This window comes from Ctenopharyngodon idella, chromosome 18 (genome assembly GCF_019924925.1).
Source record: "Ctenopharyngodon idella isolate HZGC_01 chromosome 18, HZGC01, whole genome shotgun sequence".
NCBI lineage: Eukaryota > Metazoa > Chordata > Actinopteri > Cypriniformes > Xenocyprididae > Ctenopharyngodon > Ctenopharyngodon idella.
Genome location: NC_067237.1, coordinates 4,016,909 through 4,040,711, shown reverse-complemented (window position 1 = coordinate 4,040,711; position 23,803 = coordinate 4,016,909). Strand labels below are relative to the sequence as shown.

At 39.7% G+C, this 23,803-nt stretch overlaps 2 protein-coding genes across 4 annotated transcripts in view; both read left to right on the top strand.

The window, feature by feature from the left end:
* Nucleotides 1-9,525, top strand: part of abcc5 (ATP-binding cassette, sub-family C (CFTR/MRP), member 5) — a 35,782-nt gene extending 26,257 nt beyond the window's left edge. For 2 of the 3 annotated variants that reach the window (XM_051870993.1, XM_051870994.1), the window contains 11 exons: nt 193-339; nt 424-553; nt 1,683-1,965; nt 2,076-2,262; nt 3,742-3,831; nt 3,982-4,171; nt 4,473-4,632; nt 5,388-5,466; nt 5,672-5,785; nt 5,926-6,090; nt 8,278-9,525. In XM_051870993.1, the coding sequence (XP_051726953.1) occupies nt 193-339; nt 424-553; nt 1,683-1,965; nt 2,076-2,262; nt 3,742-3,831; nt 3,982-4,171; nt 4,473-4,632; nt 5,388-5,466; nt 5,672-5,785; nt 5,926-6,090; nt 8,278-8,379 (1,647 nt within the window). In that variant the 3' untranslated portion in view covers nt 8,380-9,525. Of the gene's footprint in view, nt 1-192; nt 340-423; nt 554-1,682; nt 1,966-2,075; nt 2,263-3,741; nt 3,832-3,981; nt 4,172-4,472; nt 4,633-5,387; nt 5,517-5,671; nt 5,786-5,925; nt 6,091-8,277 lie in introns of those variants that run through there. The other variant, XR_007926250.1, reaches the window with a different exon arrangement.
* A 2,808-nt stretch (nt 9,526-12,333) lies between these two features.
* rnpepl1 (arginyl aminopeptidase like 1) lies at nt 12,334-23,722 on the top strand. Its single transcript, XM_051870996.1, is given in 12 exon segments — nt 12,334-14,323; nt 16,317-16,457; nt 16,611-16,762; nt 17,621-17,737; nt 17,828-18,063; nt 18,526-18,639; nt 18,936-19,025; nt 19,028-19,047; nt 19,129-19,237; nt 19,470-19,694; nt 19,789-19,931; nt 22,078-23,722. Coding segments are annotated over 12 exon segments (2,076 nt in total). The 5' UTR covers nt 12,334-13,861; the 3' UTR covers nt 22,345-23,722.
* The last annotated feature ends 81 nt before the right edge of the window (nt 23,723-23,803 follow it).

Genomic DNA, 23,803 nt, shown 5'->3' with positions numbered 1-23,803 from the left:
ATTAATAAGTCTTTGGGAATACACACCCCTAAGTAGGCCATTCATTTATTTATTAACTGGAATTATTTATATAAATAGATTCTGGACACAAAATTTTATTACTGAGTATCATTCTTTTACCATATACTCAAACTATTTTTGTGTACACATGTATGTGTGTCTATAATTGCCCTACGGTTTCCTGCTCAACAGAACACCACAGTGCAGGTGGGAAACAGTTCAGTACTGAGCGAGAGTATGAGAGATAACCCTCTGATGCAACACTACGCTGCTGTCTACACGATGTCCATGGGAATCATGCTCCTTCTCAAACTACTGAGAGGCACCGTATTTGTTAAGGTGAGAGTTTACATCATGTAGCTGGTTTTATAGCTGTCAGAGGGAGAGGTCCATGTTTCATTGGGATCTTCTTCTTTTTTTAAGGGTACTCTGCGTGCCTCCTCAAAGCTCCATGACGAACTTTTCCAGAAGATTCTTCGTAGTCCCATGAAATTTTTTGACACAACACCCACGGCTCGCATCCTCAACCGGTTCTCCAAAGACATGGATGAAGGTAGGAACTGTTGGAGGGTTAGAATGTATCATTATTTTTAAATGGGGTGTGCAGAATTGACCAAAAATAGCATCTCTGTATTTTCTGGGATTTTAGCGATAATTATATTTTGCTGAGTGTGTTTTTGTGCCAGTACCTTGACTGGTTTAGACATGTTGTGAACAGCGGACTCCCAAAGCTTTTTATATTCTTCATATTCTTTGTGGTAGTCAGTTCACAACAGGGACAGAAATTAACTTTTTAATAAAGTGAAGATATTTGACGTTTATAATTAAAATGGAATCCAGAAAGCTTAAAACAGAAAACACAAAATTTGGTAAAAATAAAACGGAATTTGAGAAAACAAATAAAACGTATTTCATAGGGCCCTAAACATGTAATTTTTTGTTAAACTTTTAGTAAAGTGTTGTTAAATTGTGTAAGTTTCATGATTTCAATTATTAGACATGCTTTTTGATTACTAAAATTTAATTTAACCATTAAAATGGAGTTCAAAAAAATAAATTTTGGAAAAAATTAAGATTTCATAGGGCCCTAATTGAGTCATTCATTCAACAAATTCATTCAAACAGCTGATTTATTTAGGATCAAAGCAAGTAACTGTCTTTTTGAATGGATCATTGAATCGCTCAAAAACATTGATTCATTCAGGAACAAAACACCGTTGTGTTGCCCGGAGATGCACAGCAGTTCTGTTGCGGCTTTGTTTGGAACTATTCATTGAGCAAAATAGAGCAAAAACAGACAATATTATTAATATTGAGACTCACATTTTATTAAACTGTTGTATAAAATCCATATCACATTTACAATCATACTGATTTTCCTGAATATCAGCATGATTGCAAATGTGATTTTGATTGCTTGCGTGATACTGCTAAACTGTATCATATAGAAATATAAGACAAAAACTCATACAGGGGCATTTTTTTTCCCCATATATTGAATTTTGGGGGCAATGAAAGCAGGCTGATTTTGTTTGTTGAGTTACATACTCAATAATGTCAGCTTCCACATCATTAGAACAGACATTACGATATTATTGTAGACGATACATATCGCACACCCCTATTATCAGACAAACTGTCTTACCTCTCTTACATTTCTAAACTCTTCCCTGTCTTCTCAGTGGACACTCGACTGCCGTTCCAGGCTGAGATGTTCATTCAGAACGTGATTTTGGTGCTCTTCTGCCTGGGTGTGATTAGCAGCGTGTTCCCTTGGTTCCTGGTGGCAGTAGGGCCGCTGGTCGTCCTCTTCACGGTGCTGCACGTGGTTTCTCGGGTCTTTATTCGAGAACTCAAACGATTAGACAACATCACACAGTCACCTTTCCTGTCCCACGTTGCCTCCAGCATTCAGGGCCTAACCACAATACATGCTTATGGGAGAGAGGATGAATTCCTTCAAAGGTGAATGCTGGGATATCATTCTGCATCATTTTATACTGTTTCTTTTAAAGCGTTTTACGGTAAGCGTTATACGATAAGACTTCTAGTGAACTTTGTGTCTTTTATCCCAGGTATCAGGAGCTGCTGGATCAGAACCAGGCTCCCTTCTATCTGTTCAGCTGTGCCATGCGCTGGCTGGCAGTGCGTCTGGATGTGATTAGCGTGGCTCTCATTAGCATAACGGCTCTGATGATTGTCCTCATGCACGGCCAGATTCCTCCTGCATACGCAGGCTTGGCCATTTCCTACGCTGTACAGGTGAGGGGAAATCGTTAAAATGTATTTTTCATCTTTTGACTCTCATTTTTTGTTTGCAGCTTTTGGTGTCAACCATTTCACATTTGGTTTAAAATCGAATCCTGAACTCTTGAAACTCTTTAAAACAGGCTCGGGATATTGTTTGCAATAGATATAAAAGAAACACAGCCTAATTTCCAAAAGTAAACCACAATTGATGATAGCGGTCGACCGAAATATCGCCATTGCTGATATTATCATATTATTGGCCGATGTTAGAAGTGGGACTTTTATTTTGACAGCCCTGAGAACCCAATACAGGAGCTCCCTTTCTCAGTCTTTTTTAGTTTTCTGTCTTTGTTTAACAGCTCTTTCTAATAACTGAAAAGCAAATGCTATAATACTTTTTATATACTGCAGAAATTCAGTAAATACTCATTTTTAAAGTCATTTTAAAAAGTCTTTGAATGTCTAATAAATATATGCACTACCACAAACCTAGCAAACTTCATCTTGTGTCCATAGTAGGGATGTCCCCGAAACCGAATACTATGTTCGGAAAGGAAATTATGCATTCTACGGGACATTGTGGTGGAAAAAAAAAATGAGATATATGAAAAATATGAAAAAAGTATGATCTCTCGCAATTAAATAATTGGGTAATTATATTGTATATAATTTGCGGGCATCAGGGAGACGCTATCAGTATGTGGGGTATTAAAAATCGCTTTTGAATGCACACACGCTTTTTACTTTCGCTTTTCAATTCGCGATGTGTATAGGGAGTGGCGGTACTGACCACACATTTTACAAGATAAGATATTTGTCAATGACGCTCAGGTATCTGTTGCGTGGCAAATCCTCCGACATCGTTTTGTCAGTCATCTCTCCTTACTATCCTCACGTGATAAGTGAAATCTGATGTACTGTAATGTAAAATCCATAGCGGTCGACCACTAACTGATGATGTCAAGCAGGACGGATGCACATTTCTCATTGCTGCTGGCTTATGCAGAAATTGAAAATTCCATGAACTTTGCATCTTCTTTGCATCAATGACAGATGGATGCAAGTTCCATTTTGTGCATGTTGTGCTTTTGTCCCTTCCGTTTTTCTGCAAAAATTTAATTAAAAAAATGAAGTGAGAACAATGCTTTCCATTTTTAGCGCCTTCTCCTCCGGAGTGCTTACCTAGCAACACTGGTAAACAGGTGCCGCTAGTACTCACGGTGGTATTCACAATGATGACGCAAATGTACTGTGGTTTAGAGCCAAATAATACAATGTGAAAAGAGACCTGCGGTGAAATAGGAAGGGAGTCAGACTCAAGTTTGGACCAAACAATCAAAACAAGTGTGGAAACAGCATAAGACATGATTGTAGAACACATATATTTGCCTCGAATGAGATTGAATAGGGTCATGATGTCAGTTAACACAGCAGAAGATGTTGTTTAAAGGAAGCAGATTTCCCTGGCTGAACATCTTTCATCTCTCACAGCTTACAGGATTATTCCAGTTTACTGTTCGCTTGGCGTCTGAGACCGAAGCGCGGTTCACCTCAGTTGAAAGAATCCATCATTACATCAAGGTACTAGTCTTACACCATTTTTTGACTGACAATTTCAGCTTGACATTAAGAATTTTTCTTCAAAATTTGACGTCTGTTGTCATTCTTCTTAATGAATTCAGAATAGAAAGGATGAAGTTCAACGTTTGCTTATTCACCTCTCTGTCTTAGTCTCTGTCTTTGGAGGCCCCTGCAAGGGTGAAAAACAAGGCTCCTCCATCTGACTGGCCCCAGGAGGGTGAGATAGTGTTTGATGGAACGGAGATGAGGTACAGAGACAACCTCCCACTGGTACTGAAGAAAGTTTCCTGCACCATTCGACCGAAAGAGAAGATCGGAATTGTAGGACGAACAGGCTCAGGTCAGTCACTTCTCTTGTGTCTTTTCTCAACTATTACGATACTCAATTTAAGGTAACTTTTTGAATCATTTATAAAACAAATGTACAATCGAATTAGATCCTAAAGTCCATGGATTTTATCCTGTGTCAAAATTGAGGAACAAATCAGGATTTATAAAGGCAAAAACTGAAGCGAAAATGTCATGCCTACACCAACTAAAGAGCATCTGTATGAAGTTTTTGCGCTCATATTTATAAAAAAATTGGAGTTGAGAGGCAAAATAATATGTAATAAAGAGAAAAACATTAAATCTGTCCTCAGGGAAGTCTTCTCTTGGAGTGGTTCTCTACCGGCTGGTAGAACCATGCGGCGGCTCCATTAAGATTGATGGTGTCAACATTTGCGACATTGGCCTTGCAGATTTGCGCAGCAAACTGTCAATCATTCCACAGGAGCCAGTGCTTTTCAGTGGTACTGTCAGGTAAGCAGACACTCCTTCAGTGGTACTGCACTCCTCTGATTTATGCTTTATTTCAGCTGATTCCCAAACACCCTTTCACACGAATTGTTACTTCATGCGCTATTATTAACTTTCACATGAAAAATGTTTCAGATGGAGGATTTTACAAAATTGCAACATTGAAATCAAACATCATAATCAGTAAAAACTGTGGAATCAGACGAAAAAAAAATATATATATATATTTGAACATAGAACAGGAAACATCTTACTTTCATTTTTGCCATCTTGAGTAATCCAATCCAGTAATTGAAAGGTCAACAGCAAATGGGGTTGAAGATGAAATTGCTTGCACTGTAAGCATCGCATTACAGGACTTGACCTGTGCGCAGTGCAGTGGTAATGCTACAGCTTGTTTAATGCATTAAGAACAAAATTTTAACTGAACTGGATAACAACACTAACTTTGCCACATCGACAGTTATTGAACTGAATTGAGCTGAATAATAACACTATTGCCTTTCGCATAGCTGCTTTTCTGCTGAAATTGAATTTGTTTCATAATTTTACACAGTTATTTTGACAATTTTTTAATGTAAAGCTGCTTTTGAAACAGTCTGTATTGTATAAAGCACTACATACATAGATTTGGCAGTGGGCAATATTGACAGGAATCATGCAGAAGTGCCTTAATCCTGCTTCAAATGAATGTATTTATTTGTCAAGCTTTTATTTTCTTATTTAGTCATACAACTGTATTCTGTATTTTTAAACAGATCCAACTTGGATCCATTTAAACTGTATTCAGAGGAGCAAATCTGGGATGCCCTGGAGAGGACACACATGAAAGAATGTGTAAGCCAAAGACACACCATGTATAGCGTTTACAGGCAAATTAGTTTCAGGTTACCAACTCTTTTACATAGCAGCTTCTCATTTTGTCTATCAAATATGAAATCTCTGATGACTTGTTGTCGCTGTTCCCTCCATCTTATTATTCATTCTTCCCATGGCCTTGAATCTTTGTAATTTAGTGTTTTGACTCCTCTCTGTTGTTCAGGTGTCTCAGCTGCCTTTAAAGCTGGAGTCTGAGGTGGTGGAAAACGGGGAGAATTTCTCCGTGGGTGAGAGGCAGCTGCTCTGTGTGGCCCGAGTTCTTCTGAGACAGTGCAAGGTGAGTTATCCCACCTGCACTAACAGCCTGACTTTGATCTTTTCCATGTGAGAGAGAGCCAATTGGGATTAGGAGATAACACAGAACAGACTTTGTCTCATTTAACCAGGTCATCCACTTTGTTTCCTCCTAACTTTTAGATCTTGATCCTGGATGAGGCCACAGCAGCTATGGACACAGAGACCGACTGTTTGATTCAAGAGACGATTCGTAATGCGTTCGAGGACTGCACCACTCTGACCATTGCACATAGAGTTCACACGGTGCTCAGCTGTGACCGTATTATGGTGCTCAATCAGGGCCAGGTACGGTGTCGTGGTGTAATGACTTGTTTTGATGAAAAACAATCTGTTGTAGCAGTAAAATATCAAAGGTTGTTGCTGTGGGAAGTAGGGATGGGTGTTATAGCTAAAAAATTCTCAATTTTTCCAAATTTTGATGATATTTAAATCTTTGCAACTAGGTATATTGATATTTTTGCATTTACGCTAAAAAAAAAATTAAAAAGTTGATTTTATTTCCCATCCAACGCCCCCACCCATGAAAATTACATGATCTGGATAATTAAATAATCTAGACATAGTGACAACTTGCTTCTTTTTTTACTAAATGAACACAAAAGGAACATTTTAAATCATATTTACTTAAACGTACCAATAAAAACATGAAATCTAAATATGAAAATTATACAAAAGTTGTAGTCTTCCTACGAAAAGTTGTGGTTGTTGCAACAACAAAGCTTTTTGAAGAACAAAGAAACATGAAGATCAAAGAAACACAACAATAGAACAAGTGGCTGGTCTGTTAGTTTGCATTTGAGAGACTTAATGCACAGAATCAGTATCAGTATACTGTATATATTTTTTGTCCTGTACTTTGCTAAGGTTATCAGTGTCAATCATCACATTTTCGAATTTAATCCTTTGTTCAGTCCCGTATTTCGAATTCAATCCTGTACTTTGCAGTGTGTAGCTAGCAGCATAAAAAAATACTCTTGTATTTATTTGGTGAATTGGTTATAAACAGAAAGCAAGCAAAGAGCGCTACCTTAATAATCAATGAAGCTATCAATCACTTCAAACGCCCCCGATTGGCTATTGCGTTCACACAGACCTGTCTGTTATTGGCTATAATGCACAATGCTGTTGAACACAGGCTAGGATTACTATCAAATTAACATTAGAACCTACAATTAATTTGCCTTCCCTAATTTCATCACCACATAACCACACAAGATGCGCGCACAAGGACTGAGGACTCTTCAATGAAAATGTTTTTAAAACAGACTGCAAAACAACATTAAAGTGATAGTTTACCCAAAAATGAAAATTATCCCATGATTTACTCACCCTCAAACAATCCTAGGTGTATATGACTATCTTCTTTCAGACAAACACAATCAGAGTTATATTAAAATATATCCTGACTCAAGCATGATAATGGTAGTGAAGGGGGCATTTTGAAGCCAAAAAAAGTGCATCCATCCATCATAAAAGTAATCCATATGGAGAAATGTTGGAAGATTTCGATATAACAGAAGAGGAGCTTGAGTTTGTTGCACAGCTCTATTTGTTTGAACCGTGAGAGGCACCTAAGCTTACACCGCGTCTACACAGGATGCGAGTGGCGTGATGCGACGCGTCAAAAGACAGTAGAACCAATTATAATCAGTGATTTCATCTACACTGGATGCAGCACGATTTTCAAATTCCCTCCAGTAAACGGATTCCCTGCTCTATTTCTGATGTAGTCCAAGTGCTTTGCAACGGCCGGTTTGTCGTGTTCAGTGTAGACAGCTGTTGTCGCGTCTGGTGCAGACACGGTGTTATGCTACTACTACATCCTATGTCGCGTCAGAGGTTACTCTTTTGGCATAAACTGATGCGTACGGCCATCTGCTGGAAGCTAGTTATTATAGTTTATAAAGTTTTAAATATGGATCTTTTTCTTAAAAAACCCATCGCTTCACTTCAGAAGACCTTTATTAACCCCCTGGAGCCGTATGGATTACTTTTATGATGGATGGATGCGCTTTTTTGGGTTTCAAAATACAACGCCCCATTCACTATCATTATCAAGCTTGGAAGAGCCAGGATATATTTTAATATAACTCAGATTGTGTTCGTCTGAAAGAAGATGTAACATTTTTCTTCATCTCCATCTTTGCTTGCAAAATGATAGAAAAAGATTCTCATTTCCCACTATACTAAAACGAAGTAAATAATTAAATAAATGTGTAAATAAACAAGTAAATAAGAAACTAAATTAATAATCAAATAAGTAAACTATTGCACACTCAATGGGCTGATGATAGGATGACATGACAACAGAGCATATCACCCAATTGCTAATCTCTGATGTATCGCCCAGCCCTAGTGGGAAGATATCCAGCGCTCCATTGTTCCTTCAAACGTATTTGTTGAAAGAAGCCTCTTTCTGTGGTTTCTCTGTTAAACTGACTCGTAGTCTCCCCCCTTTTTTTTTTGACCCAGGTGGTGGAATTTGACGAGCCGTCCAAGCTCTTGGCGAATGAAAACTCGCGCTTCTGTGCAATGCTGGCAGCGGTGGAGAACAAAATCTCTGTAAGAGGCTAAAGGATATCCGAGCCAAGGTTTCACTCCCAAGGACTGAAGGGAACATTCTCCATTAATATTCCAGTCGTTGCTGCTTCAATGTTACTCCCTCCTGCAAACCTATACGGACCTGGGGAGGGAGATTATTGTATTTCCATGAAACTCATGGGCTGTCATTAGGGGCATGCCTGTTAAGATGTACTACTTGTCAGTTTAAATGGTTAGGTCAAGAAACACTGATACTGTAATGATATTTACATAATGGAGAGGGAAATCAGTTTTCATGTAGTTTAATTCATGCAAACTGGTATGTTTCACAGAGGACATATCTCTGTTTATGAGTATATATATATATACATTTACAAGGTGGTTGCAGAGTCCTTTTGTATTGATTCTGCAGGTCTTTGTACATTATGTAATATATATATATACATTCAGATGTATCATCTTACATTACAGTTTAATATTTTTGACAACTTGACTGTCTTCAGTACATGTGTAAATGTTGTCTTGTGACTTGAACCCTAAACTTTGGCACAGGTGATGTTGTCCACAGGATGCTGTATGAGCACTGAGTTGGCGGGACTCTTTTAAGAGACACAGTGCTGCTTATTCACTGTATCCTTGTTCAGCACACCAAGGATTCAGTCTTATTTAGCTAAGAGGCCTTTGTATATTTTTAGCCTATTTACACTGTTAACATTTTTGCCTGTTCCTTTTATTTTTCCTTTTATTATGTGGTATTTTTTTGCTCTTTTATGTATAAAAGCATTTCTCATTTTGGCTTGTTTTTGCACTTTGTATCCACAGAAAGGTTCGCCTCAGTAGGAGGTCTCTGACTTTGTTTGGATTTTGTCCCAAAAGAGATGCTCGTCGAGCATAATCTGAACAGGCCTTTTGTTTTTGTGTGTGTTCCGTCGTCTATCACAGCACTGGTGCAAAGAGATCATGCTGATGGACCTTCTGAATCAGGTTGTGATGGTGGTCTGCATGAAGGGGAATCTGATTTTGAACAAGTTCCCTCATCAGACCCTGCAAAAATGGCTGTGTCATTTCCATTTCTTTCCATAGCCTTAGCATGATTTCTTAATTGCCTTGTGAAAAGGGTGGAAAGAGAGCAGGAGAGCGTACACTCTCCGCTGTCTCAATAAATTTATTTTAGGTTTACCCTTTCTGTGTCTATGTTTCTGGATTACTGAGAGGATTAACTCTAATAAAAATGTGATACCAGAGAGATATGCCTAAGACTATAGAAGGTCATTTTAGTCACTATAGACTGCAGCAAAATAATAATCCATGAGCTTTCCCATAGATTCACTCATTCTTACTCCTAAAACATCCTGTTATTCTGACATTTCTTATAATTATCTTCAATGCATTTTTGCAAAAGAAAGAAGAATTTCGATTTCTGAGGAAGACAAAGACCCAATGAAAAACTGGTTTACTTGAGTCATTCAATGAATAAGCCCTTTGTTAAAATTTCTAAAATATTACATTCATTCTTTTTGTTGACTGTATGAAGTGCTTGTGCCTTCCACAAGGGAATCCAGCGCATTCAGAGATTACATCAGTGCACTTGTAAATGGACCTGTGTTGACTGAGCAGCCAACACAGTATCATATGCTTATGCAGGCTCTTTCCCCTACAGACTCTCTGTGCCAACCAGTTGCAACAAGACTATATTGTAGTAGAATATTGTTATTAATTTAGCTGACACTTATACCAAGAACAATCCCACTGGAGAAACCTAGGGTTAATGGGATCGTTTCAGACACCATACATAATGTGATTCATTAACAAAATAAGTAATAGTTCATCCACAAATATAAAAAGTGTCAAAAATAAAAAAAATCATCTAATCACCCTCATCTCACTTAAAGAATAAAGAAACATTTTTTAGCAAAACGGGATGCAGAAATGTATGAACTTTCTGTTAGTGGAACTTAATAACCACAGGTATTTTTCACACTTTTATTGTATTGCTATAAGCTAGATAACCATTTCACGTTCCACGGACAAAAACTGTATGTACGATCCACATGATGGTAAACATTTTCATTTCAGGTGAAATATTCTTTAAATGTCCTGCTCAAGGTATTTGTTCATGAATGATCTGTAGGCAAAGCTCTTGTCATACACAATGGTAATTCAAAGTGCTTTACATGAAAAATAATTGTAAAAAATAGTAGTCATAAAATTGTAGGCATGTTTTAAAGGGGTGGTTGATTATGATTTCACTTTTTTAACTTTAGTTAGTGTGTATTGTTGCTGTTTGAACATAAACAACATCTGCAAAGTTACGACGCTCAAAGTTTTCCTGGGTTGGTGACATCACTAACCCTGAAATTTACATAAACCCCGCCCCCGAGAACACACAACAAAGGGGGTGAGGTCATGTTGGGCTGCTTTAGAGAAGAGGAAGAGTTGTTGTAGTAGAGTGTTGTTGACATGATGTCATTTTACGCCGGACTGCTTCACAAACGAGGGTCAGTTCAACACTGGATTTGCACAAAAGATTAACATGACGACACATGCTAGTCGATGAGTTGAATCAACTCCACAGCAACTACATAAATTTATCCACTAACCATTCAGAAACGTCCAGTTTCATTCTAAAAGTTGTAACTTCTTCCTGAGTCTCTCCATCAGTGTCTGACTCCGGTTTGAACAATGTAAGGCTGAACACCGTTACTGACAATCCTCATTTTGTCTGTGTGAGATTCTCCAGCTTTGTTGTTGTTGAGCAACCGAAGCAAGAGTTGTTAAAGCTCCACCCTCTTCTGGAAAGGGGGCCGGGAGCAGCGGCTCATTTGCATTTAAAGGGACACACACAAAAACGGCGTGTTTTTGCTCACACCCAAATAGGGGCAAATTTGACAAGCTCTAATAAATGATCTGTGGGGTATTTTGAGCTGAAACTTCACAGACACATTCTGGGGAAAACAGAGACTTATATTACATCTTGTAAAGGGCATAATTGGTTATTCTACCAACATATCTGCAAGGTATTTGGGTCCTAGGCCATTATGGAATTTATATACATTTAAAAGTACTTTACTTTGAAATGAAACTGGAAGCCAAGCCAAGGACTTCTCAGTTTTTTTAGTTTTGGTCAGGTGCCTGCAGCAGGGTTTTGTATGAGCTGCAACTGTCTAATAGTCTTCCGGGGAAGGCCAGTAATGAATGGTGATGAATGCATGAATAAGCTTCTCTAGGTCTTGTTTGGGCAAAAAGGATCTGATTCGTGCTATGTTTTTAGATGGTTGTAGGCAGCGTTGGGGAAAGTTACTTTTAAAAGTAATGTGTTACAATATTGTGTTAACTGAGTTACTTAGTTACTTTTTATGTGCATTATACTTTTGCATTACGTTGCCTCACCTGGGCTGGGCTTGTTTGTTTGTTTTGTAATAATAATAAAAGGTTATATTTATGGCAAATGTAAAGGCCCTTTCACAGTGATATAAGGAAATGCAAATTCATGCCTGTACAGTAAGAGGGAGCAGCTCAAACCTTTCAGCTGTGCTGCAGTTCTGGATAGCAGAAGAATAGGACACAGGACAACTTCAGCAATAAAATAAATGAATGAATGAAACACAAATGTGATTTTTGCTTATTAGTATGGTTGAATTGAATCACTGAAGGTCAGCAGCAAAGACATTGGTTAATAAAGTGAGATTAAATACATAAAGTATATTTGTGTTATTTAACACATTTAATTACTGAAGGTTTGCATAATATTCTGAGTTTGCATTTCACTGTTTTGCACTTACTCCAAATTTCTCTCAACATGGGGAAAGGAGAGCTGTCAGTCAATAAATGGGAAAACAAAGTAACTTGTGTTACTTATTTGAAAAAGTAACTCAGATATTTTGTTGTAAAATTAAAAGTAATGTGTTACTTTACAAGTTACTTGAAAAAAGTAATCTGATTATGTAAATCGTGTTACTTGTAATGCGTTACCCCCAATACTGGTTGTAGGCTGATTTAGTTCTTGCTTTTGTAACTATACAATGACCTCTGTTTCTCTTTATTTAACTTGGCACATGCAGCTGTTAATTTATGCAATGGCACAGGGAGTCTATGGAACGGAAGTCACTCTGCGGTAGATCTGGGTGTCATATGCACAGCTGTAATAAGCAATATTGTTGTTCTGAATTATATGGCCTAGTGGGAGCATATACACATTGTACAGTATACTTGTGAACAGGCTTGTGGAACTTTGTTTCATGCCAGCTCAGTTAGATTCATAAATGTTCACAAACTTACCCTTCCTTATAAATATGACTCATCTAAGCACTGTCAGAGTCCAACCCACTATTCCAGTCTGTTAATGAGTATGTTGTGGTCAACAACACTGAGATCTAGTAAAACCAGCACTGAAATTTTGCCAGAATAAGCATTTAAGTGAACATAATTTAATATCTTATTCAGTGCTGCTTCTATGGTTAGACAACCAGCTTTGATGCACAATGTATTGGTACAATTTTGGATGATTTTTGTAATTTATAGGTATCAGTTGATATTGGATATTTAATTAAGCATGGCCATTATTCCTATTTTTTACATTTAGATTGCATTTAATACGGAGCTTTAGATGAGGCAAATGTAATCATAATATTTAAGTCAACCTTTATTTTAATAACACTGTTTTTTTAGCAAAGATAACCTTGTTTATAGAATTAAATAATTTTAATGTCATCCATTTATCGGTTATTGCCCATAATATGAAAATAATTCTTGTTTTATCAGTATAAGCCACAATTTTAATATTTTTACATTAGTTAGCCAGGTTTTAACCCTTTGCAACACCATACCTAATGTAGACCTATGGATATCGTTACAACACTATTATCAGCTACATTGTACACAGAACAACTATTAAGCAGTCTTGTGTTGTTTCCATGTCATTTGTCCACTGGTGGATAGTGTTTTCGGTTCATCAGGAGATGTTGTCCGAGCTCCGCAGCGCCCCCCTGCAGCTTGAAAACTTTCCCGTCTCGAAGTGATTTCCTCCCCTGTTTTTACTTCCTGTTTTCTAAGGGAGTCACTTAACTCCGATCATTTCTGCTCATCAGAGCTTCACTATGCGTCTCTTCTTCTACCGGTAGTTTTTGCCGATCTCTCCGTGGGCTCTCGGGACGGACTGCAAGCCGTATCGACCGCGGGACATTCACACACATATATTCGGCTTTAGATGGAGGTCGGAGGGCTGAACTCAGTCGTGTCTACGGCTCTAATGGATTTTACGTAGACTTGCGTTTTGTTTTAATGCCTTTTACTGTCTTCCTGTCCGTTTTATTATCATTTCTTGCATTCGGTTTCCTCCTCTGCTGAGTGTCCAGCCTCGACCGCCCCTTTAACTCCAGCAACAATGTAACTAACTCGATCGCTTGTTCATCTATCTTCAGCCGAGCTCGACTCCGACGACCGCAGTGCGCGTTCGCCGCTTTTAAAGTTTCACGCTGCCGTCACGGTATCGTGTATTTATTCGCCGAACTTTACGATGGCCGAGCTTCAGCGGCCGACGCTGTGTTGCTGTCGCAAAGTGCTGACCGTGCCCGGCAAGTCCTGCGAGGGCGGCCGGAGTCTGGCACACTGTCGCCTGGTGGACATCGCGTCAGCGTCCAACTTCCACAGCTTTAAACTCCGACATTTCCATCTGGACCTCCACCTGAACTTTGCCGTCAAAAGGATGACGGGATGGCAGGTTCTGGAGCTCACGCCCGTCCATCCCGGCGTCCAATCCCTCATTCTGGACACGCATCCTTCGCTATTAATTCATTCCGTGGACTGTAAGGTGCCCGGCGCGTCCGGTGCTCCTGACGTGTTTTTGTCCCTCACCTACCGAGTAGAACCGTTCACCGATTACGGATCCTCTCTGAACATCAGCCTCCCGGCCGCGGTGATCCGGCCGCACCGGGCTTTCCGTGTCACCATCCGCTACACTACCACAGACGGCCCTGCGGTAAGGTCAACGCGGTGACAGCTGACGAACTGCCACTGATACACGCTAATAATAACTTTGTTGCACAGGGCTATTGTACACAGAGCCAATATCCACTAAAAATACCCCTGCAGTGGAACCTTAATGTTGATAATCACCTTTTCTACCTTCTGCCACGTTCATTTTTATGCCTCTGTTTTGCCAGATTAAATGGGTTTTGTGGGACATGGTTGTGAAATCACCCTATTTATTTATTAGATACATGTAAGGAAAGAAAACAGTGGCTGTTCTGGAGCTATACTGATAAGAATGACCTCAGTGTAGTGTCATGTCCCCTTAAGTAGATAACTAGAGTTATCCAGGTCATGATTATGAATGCACGAGGTAATTACTGGAAGGTGGGCTGTATTAAAACATGTTTAAAAGTAGGATTAAAGATGGATAGATATGTGCTGATTACAAAACAAACATATTTATTGTTATTTATACTGTAACATACATCTCATTGCCCCCTTGCACAGAGGGGGTTCATTTTGAACATACCTTATGTGCTTCTTTTTGTTGTTTTTTAGTTTTTATCACTCAGTTCAATATCTTTAATTATCTCTAACAACAAATCCTTTTAGTAGAGAAATTTTATGTGTGCCAGAAATAACATTTACATTTAGTTTTCTTTACTTAAAAAAAAATAAACACAAGGTTTTTAATTCACAAAAACTACCTATACAGCTATAATGTGTTAGCATGACAACCATGTTTTTCAACCCAGAAAAGCAAACATTATTCTCACTGATGCTTCCAAAACAATCCATTATCACAATTTTGATCAAACCTCACCTATAATAACCAGCTAGTTGACATTGTCTTGGTGAACAGCTAAAATCAGCATAATTCTTTACAAATTGAACAACAATATTCAACACATCACAGAGAACCAAATATACCAGTTTGTAATGCATAAAAACACGTTAAATATCAAAATTAACTCCACTGGCCTATAGAGTGGTGCAGGGATGACGTATTTTTGTAGGCCAAAACCCGAAACGAGTTAGCATTTTAGCACCTTCGGTTCCATTGTCCTGAAACCGATGGGTTTTTGGTTAAATGCTTGAAATAAGGTCTGGTGAACACAAGCTCAAGATATTTTCACATTTTATTCTACAATAATATATATATATTGTAGAACAGGTAAATTCATCTACTCACTAGTCGCTTCCACGGCCTCGTTGTGTTTATAATTGCGCTTTTGCAAAATATTATAACTCAAACTTTCAGGGAAAATGTTTTTGAACAATGACTGAAAGAGTTGTTGGAAGCTTAGTGATGGTGACGTTTTAGTCGAGCGACCGGGGCGTAGTACATTTATAGCCTACGTTTAGCTTTTGACCTCTGTCGATTGTATTTGTGCTTCAAAATTCATAGAAGTTGTTTGTTTGTGTGAAGATTATCACGATGAACAAAACATGTAAGAATCATAAGCTTTTGTTAGTCACAGATCTTATTTTCTGCAATATTCCAAAAGCCAATTGAAAAATCTTATTGGGTTTTTGTCGAGGAAACCAAGGTGATTCTAACTTCCGGGTTGGCCTACAAAAATAAGTCATCCCTGCACCACTCTATAGAGCAAGTGACAATTCTGTAAGCTTTCTTACACTGGCCCCAGGCAATCAGGTCATTCTTATTGCTGTCATTTTAGTGGCATAATACACATACAAAAGAATGGCAATTTTTAGCTGCTCACCTGTATATGGGTAGTTGTCTTTTGTTTCTGCAACTTCATCAAGAACTTAAGTTTGGATTCACGACTGCTTCACCTGTAGCACTGTCTGCAGCAATATAATAAAATAAATGAAATTATAGTGCTTCATTGGCTATCTATAAACCATGAAACTTTATTCAACCATTAGAAACCCTAATAAAATTTGATTTGTTACTTTAATCTTGAATCACTTGCACATTCAAATCTCTTTTCTCAGAGAACATTTGTCAAAGGTACTCTCTCATCTCATCTCAGATTTGGTGGCTGGATGCAGAGTTGACATGTGGACAAACCCGTCCATTGGTCTTCACTCAGGGTCACTCGGTCTGCAACCGGTCATTTTTTCCCTGTTTTGACACGCCGGCCATCAAAAGCACCTACTCTGCCACTGTCAGGGTACGTCTTTCTTAGCTGCCCAGATCCACCAAAATATCTTTGTCGGCATTCTGTGTTGTTTTTAGTTTGTAGATCATGTGTATTGTATATGTGTGACATAATTTTCAGAAGGCGGATCTCCAATTTTTGTGGATGTATGTGTTTGCGTTACAGGTTCCAGAGGGTGTCACAGTGTTGATGAGTGCCTCAAGAAGTGCATACTCTAAACAGGACAGGGTTTTCCAGTTCTCCATGGAGTACCCTGTCCCAGCGTATTTGGTTGCCCTGGTGGCAGGAGACCTACAGCATGCAGACATTGGGCCCAGGTACATACAGATGGAGTAGTGTTGTCAAAAGTACCAACCATGATACCAAGTCGATATTGAAATTTTAAAAATGTGATGCTTTGAGCACTGTTGAGTGGATTCGTAAACACCTCTGATTGGCAATTGTGTTCACACGCTCATCAGATACGTCTGTGATTGGCTACAGTGCTTCAAAAACGTTGTAAATAGACATCAATGACGCCCTTCACCGAGCGCTTACACAGATACACACGGGAGCGTTTGAAAGCAGGTTTGCTAATAGACACCTGCTTTTAAACACTCCCACTCCCAAAACACTTTCACATTCAAACACTTCCGTGTGCTTTCAAATTCTCCTGTGTGTTGATCATTGTAGCCAATCACAGGCATATCTGATGAGTGCATGAACACAATGGCCAATCAGAGGTGTTTACGAATCCGCTCAACAGTGCTCAAAGCATCACATTTTTAACATTTTATTTCAGTACCGACTTGGTATCGCAGTTGGTACTTTTGACAACACTAAGATGGAATATCCCTGCTGAAAAGAATAACAGAATAGCTAGATACCAGCATATGCTGTTTTGGAAAGTGCAAATGTGCTGGTTTGTCTCAAATAGGCTGCTTAACCACAGTTAACTGACAAGACCACATCAGTCGACTAGCTTTACCAGCATAAACATGCTATCTTGGTCAACATGGTTCTCAGAAAAACCATGCTGACTGACCAGCTTTACCAGCTCAGTTTGTCTTGCAAACTGCATGGCTATGCTGGTTCATCGGATAGATTAGAACCAAACCAGTACTATCCAGCATGACCATTCTGGAAATGCTGGTCTAAGCAATTGTTCAATGTTTTCACAATATCTTTGCTTTTAGGAGTCGTGTGTGGGCAGAGCCCTGCATCCTGACGTGTGCAGTCAGTAAACTGGGCGGCAATGTGGAGCGCTGGCTTAATGTGGCAGAGGGGCTCTTTGGCCCTTATGTATGGGGAAGGTCAGTTCTATTCTTTATATCAGTCTTGTTCTCCTTGTTTCATCAAGCCACTTGTCATGTTCAGGCATTAACCTGTCTCACTCTTTACAGGTACGACATAGTGTTCCTTCCTCCTTCATTCCCCATCGTTGCCATGGAAAATCCATGTCTTACCTTCATAATTTCCTCCATACTGGAGAGTCAGGAATTTCTGCTGATTGATGTCATCCATGAGATTGCTCACGGCTGGTTTGGCAATGCCGTCACCAATGCTACCTGGGAAGAGATGTGGCTCAGTGAGGGTCTGGCCACTTACGCTCAGAGGCGCATTACCACAGAGGCCTATGGTATACACATCATCACACATATTTCACACTCCAAACATAGAGACCCATTACCATGTGGTAATGGGTCTCTTGGAAATGTTTATGTATAAATTTCACAAAGATGCCAGTGTTGTGCCCCAGCAGATGCAAAACCTCAGTGTGCAGTTATTCACATATATCCTGCTGAAAAATCCAGCATTGCCAATCACCAGCATAAGGTATGTTTTGCATGCTGGGACCTTGCATGGGATGCTGGTTGCTGGTTTGCTGGTCACCAGCATGGGAAGCAGAAGGACTAGCTACACCAGCTCAGTTTTACTCGAGAACAGCATGACTATATTGGTCCACCAGATAGACTAGCACTATACCAGCTCTAACCAATATGGAATTCATTCTGGTTTATGCTGGATATTTCAGCAGGGTAGGCTTATCCATATCCCACAATGCTCTCCTTACATTTATCTCCTTAATTATTTGATTCAGGAGAAGCCTTCACTTGTCTTGAGACAGTGTTCCGTCTAGATGCTCTTCACAGACAAATGCGTCTTCTTGGAGACAACAATCCTGTCAGTAAGCTGCAGGCCAAATTTGAGCCAGGTACAACCTTTTTAACAATATAAACCCGCTCTTGTATGAGTCTGAAAGAGACTCGGGTTTGGCATATGGTGCTTTTTCCACACACCTGAAATAGCTGTATGGTACATGCATCTAAAATTCCTTGTTACTCAGATTTCAGAAAGACAGAAGCAAGGAAAATACTCATTTGCAAAGTTCAGCCTGTCTGGAAAATGTGCCCTAGTATTTATAATGTACTTGTGAAGTGTCAGACCCGTGATTCTAGGGTCAATGTACCAAGTTATCCATTTTCCTTTTCCTTTTCTCTTTCTCCAAAGGTGTAAACCCCAGCAGTCTAATGAATCTGTTCACCTATGAGAAAGGCTTCTGCTTTGTTTCTTACCTCTCACAGCTGTGTGGCGACATCAAAAATTTGATAGCTTTCTTAGGGTAAGAAACATGACAAACATAAATGGGATAGTCCACATGCACACATGAAAGTTCTGAATCCTTTCACCATGCACTGTGTAGGCCTACATTGAGAAGTTCAGATTCACCAGCGTAATCGCTCAGGATCTGTTGGACTTCTTCCTTGGCTTCTTCCCTGAGCTGAAGGAGAGCTGCGTTGCTCAACGAGAGGGTGAGTTGCGACAACTGTCAGAGATGATGATTAACACACAGAGACACTTATAGTTACTCATCTCACTGCGCTCTATTTGTCCTCAGTTAGGAATTTCCCTGATGAGCCAGTCATAACACCCAGTGAGGGGTCAAAGCAACATTAGCAGTGCGAGAGATGGAGGCTAAATAAACAGAAATGTGACACTTCTTCCCCTCCTTCTTCCTTTCCCTTTGCTTCCCTTCTTGCTCAGGACTGGAATTTGAGCGTTGGCTAAATGGCTGTGGTCCTCCGTTATGTGAACCAGATCTCTCAGCGGGTAGAGCTCTAACGGGCCCTGTTCAGCACCTGTGTGACCTCTGGGGCACAGACACCCCCGACCCCCAAGTGATTGCTACATTTGACCTCTCTTCCTGGAGCACCTTTCAGACCGTCCTCTTTCTGGACCGACTTCTAGACCGCTCACCTCTGCCTCAAGGTATTAAGAGTCCATCCCACAATTTGTAGACATTCATTTCATAGTATGCACTTGGATGCTGGACACTTCTCTTGTAATGTGATTGGCTTTTCAGAGGTGATGAGTCTTTTGTCAAGCTGCTACTCTGCATTGTTGGACGGTATGAACGCTGAAGTCCAGATTCGATGGCTGCAGATTATAGTGCGAAACAGCTTTTATCCTGATCTGCCTCGAGTCCGCAGCTTCTTGCATAAACATGTGAGTTTTGTGAATGAAGTGGCTCTTGCACTGTAACTGATAATACATTATCAGTTAGCATGTCCATATTGATTTTAAGATTCTTTTGTGTGGCCTGATGATAGTGAGCCGAGATAAAGCAAGTCAGTATGTTGTTTTGCCAGTGTTTAGAGGGCACAAACACTATGAAGCTAGGGACTGGTACTCTAGATTTCTCCCTCAGCCCTCCACTCAGTATGAACTGAGTTTTCCTTTAAGGGCATCCACATTCCAGTGTTCCTAATAACCACTCTCAGCTAGTCTTTGACTATTGACTGCTTAAGACGTCACGTCTCTTTTCAGAGCTGTAAAGGGATGTGCTCAATCACAACCAGTTTGGCTGGTTTCATCGTTTGCTTCATAAAAAGCATGCTGTATTGATCACCGCTTTCTGAAGTGTATTGTGTCAAGCATGGTTAGAGTTCAGCTTCAAAAAAATAAACCTCCAAAGTGGAGAACACTATAACAGTAAATTCTGATTGGATGAGCCATGTTTAAAGCCTAGTTCAATAGCTGATATTTTGTATTCCCAAAAACTTTTCTTAAGAATGTTCTCATCTTTTTTTCTTAAAGGGTTAGTTCACTCAAAAATGAAATTTCTGTCATTAATTACTCATCCTCATGTCGTTCCACACCCGTAAGACCTTCGTTCATCTTCAGAACACAAATTAAGTTACTTTTGATGAAATCTGAGAGGTATATGACTCGTCCAAAGAGAGCAATATAATCAACACTTTCAAGGTCCAGAAAGGTACTAAAGACATTGTTAAAACAGTCGGTGTGACTACAGTGGTTCAACCTTAATTTTATGAAGTGACAAGAATACTTTTTGTGTGCCAAAACAAAACAAAAATAATGAATTTATTCAACAATCTCTTCTCTTCCCTGTCATTATCCTTATGCAGTTGCTACAGTAAGCACAGTGAAGGCTTTCGTGTTTACGTCCGAATGCTGGCTCAGTATTGACAAAAACTGCACACGTGAGCAGCACGATGATGCTGACCCAGGAGCTGGCCAATAATGAGTCGCCGTTCTGTCGTAGAACCTGGAAGTGCTCAATGTAAACAATGTGTGAGACTGACACAGAAGAGAAGATATTCAAATTTCTTAGAATTTATCTTAAGAATTTTAACTTCTTTAAGAAGATTTCAGTGAATCCGGCCCCTGGTCACTTCATGCGTTTTCTATGATCGGACAGCTATCCACTTGTAAAAAGACCAGGTGTAAATACTGTCCGAAACGCTTTCGAGATGGATTTAAATCCACTTCAGGAGGTGGTCTGAGATGCATTCCAGATGAAACTAGTTGTTGAAACCACATATGTAAATTTTACTCCTTCCAAAATGTTAAAAAATAAACGAGAGCGTTATAGGCTATATGACATGTTATAGCCAGATATGACAGTGCTAGCACAACACACAACGCTGCAGATGAGTAGCTGAGTATCTCTTTAGCAAACTACGGCAAATGAACATGAAAGTATGTCGCAGACACTAAAAACACAATCATCTTATTAAAAATGTATTACTTTATTAAAAGTAGTGAAACTAAGGCCCCATTTACACTAGTGCGTTTTCATTTAAAAATGCATAACTTTTGCTATGGTTATGCCTGTCGTTTACACTACTCTGCTGTTTTCGACCCTCAAAAAAAATGGAGAATTCAGACGGAGAATTCCGTGTAAACAGACCAAAATGGAGACTTTTGAAAAGATGGTGTAGCTGCCTACGTTCGCTCTGCGAATCCTTAATGTCCATACAAACAATAACATGGAGACTGAACTGCAATCTTTGCTGGCTTTGTTGCCATTTTTAGCAGCCATTCGGCAGTTAAACTCTGCATTTTTTTAATACTGCAGCTACTTACATGCGCAAGAGGCAACTGTTTACACTTGTACGCGCATGGCCAGTGTGCATGAACGGTCATGTGACATGCGTTTTCAGCCATGTAGTGTAGACGGAGATCGTTTATGAAACGCTGTGGAAACACCAGTGGTGGTGTTTCTTACAACTTACTGGTGTGTTGTTTTAAATTAGGAGTGGGGCACTGTATGGAAAATACATTTTTATCTTGTCTGTTTTTGCACCAGGTTGTCTATTAACTTTCCTCTTCCTTTTTTTCTTTCTAGACCTCAAGGATGTACACAGTGCCTCTTTATGAGGATCTGTGCGGAGGAGTGATGAAGTGTTTTGCTGTGGAGGTATTTTATCAAACTCAGGACCGTTTGCACCCTAATCTACGTAGGACACTTCAGCAGATACTGTTCCAAAGCAGCGCCCTCAACACCAGCACAGCTCCATCTCTACTCGCATTACCACCCTCTGCCCCTTCCTCACCCACAGACCCCCCCGCCAACGGGACCATTGCCCTGCGAGACGTCAATGTGTCTGCATGAGATCAAAACTTTTGTGGAGAAGGGTTGAGGTGAAAGGCCAAAAGGGCAGGAACAGTACAGGGCTTGAACTCCCTGGCTCAGACTGGACTATAGCAATGCATTGTGGGAGGGCAGCGCTGATAGGTGTACACTCTCACCAACACTGGGATGTCTATTTAAAAAGGCAGACACTGATTTTCATAAGCTAAACATGAAGCTGCTCAGGATTGTAGAACAAAAATAGAGGACGGATGTTTGCGATGGTTATTATGCCATGACCCAAGTGTGAGTGTGTTTGTGTGTGTGTGCACATATGGATAGGGCTATGTCAGTATCAAGGATACTGGTTGTCATCTGTTAGCCATTACCTATTTGAGTGTGTGTGGATGTGTGTGTCTATTTTTTTTGGGGGGTGTTTTGCATATGATCCTCTGGCCCATGCACATCATCTCATCTGCATCTGTTCTCCAATACAACTGACAAATCAATTGGAGGATTTGACAAGATTTCAGAAACTTTCCTTTTGCTAGCTGCACAGATGTGTAATGTGGAGGACCAATCCCTGGCGAATCCCCTTCCTGGACAGTGTTTGAGAACTGGTGTGAATACACATACAGTCCGTACTCATTGTTCAAATCCAATCATGGCCTAATGAAGACCCTACAGATTTCACACACTCTTAGCCTTTCTGTGATAAATGGATTGTTTCCTTTTTGTTTGATTTTCAGTTACTGGAATGTGTCTTTCTCAAACTTCTCTTTCCTGGTGCTAACCACTCAGCATTGAGTCTCAGGTATATCAAGACAGAAGAAGTGGAGCCATGTTAGTGCCTTTCAAACCTTTCAACACTGTGGGTGTTTTCAACACTGCTGTCCAAATGAACAGCCTGTATTTGTGATTTGAGCCATACTAGGGTGACATTGGTGACCATTGGCCTACTTGCAACATTTGTTAAGATGTTATTTTCAGGAATTGAGATGCTGTGGTGAATTGAGATGCTTTTCTTTTTTTCTTTTTTTTGGAAGAAAATGTTTCCTCATTTATTTTACCATGGTCAAATTTCCCTTAAATTAGTGACATTTGAAGAGAAAGGAACAGATTTTGATTTGATGGAGTTACAGGTGGATGGGTCCAAGCTGATCATCAGTGGCCTTAATGACAAGTACAGTGGAAGTCAGGTTCAGTTTTACAGGTAATAAAAGACATCAGAGAGCACTTTGTTTGTCGTGTCTGAGGATCCCACCTTGGGACTTCACCTTCTTGAGTAAGAGGTTATATGACAGACACTCATCAGCAAGTGAAATAGTTTCTCTTAACTTATAGAATCATAGCTTTTGTTGATTGGAGGCTTAAACTGCACAGCCAATAATAAAAGGTTTTGTTTTCCACCCTCATCTAACACTGTCTACCTTACTGAGTAAATGTGTTACTGATCCTGTCAGCCTGGGCTCTGATAAGCTGTTCCAGCCATGTGACCCCT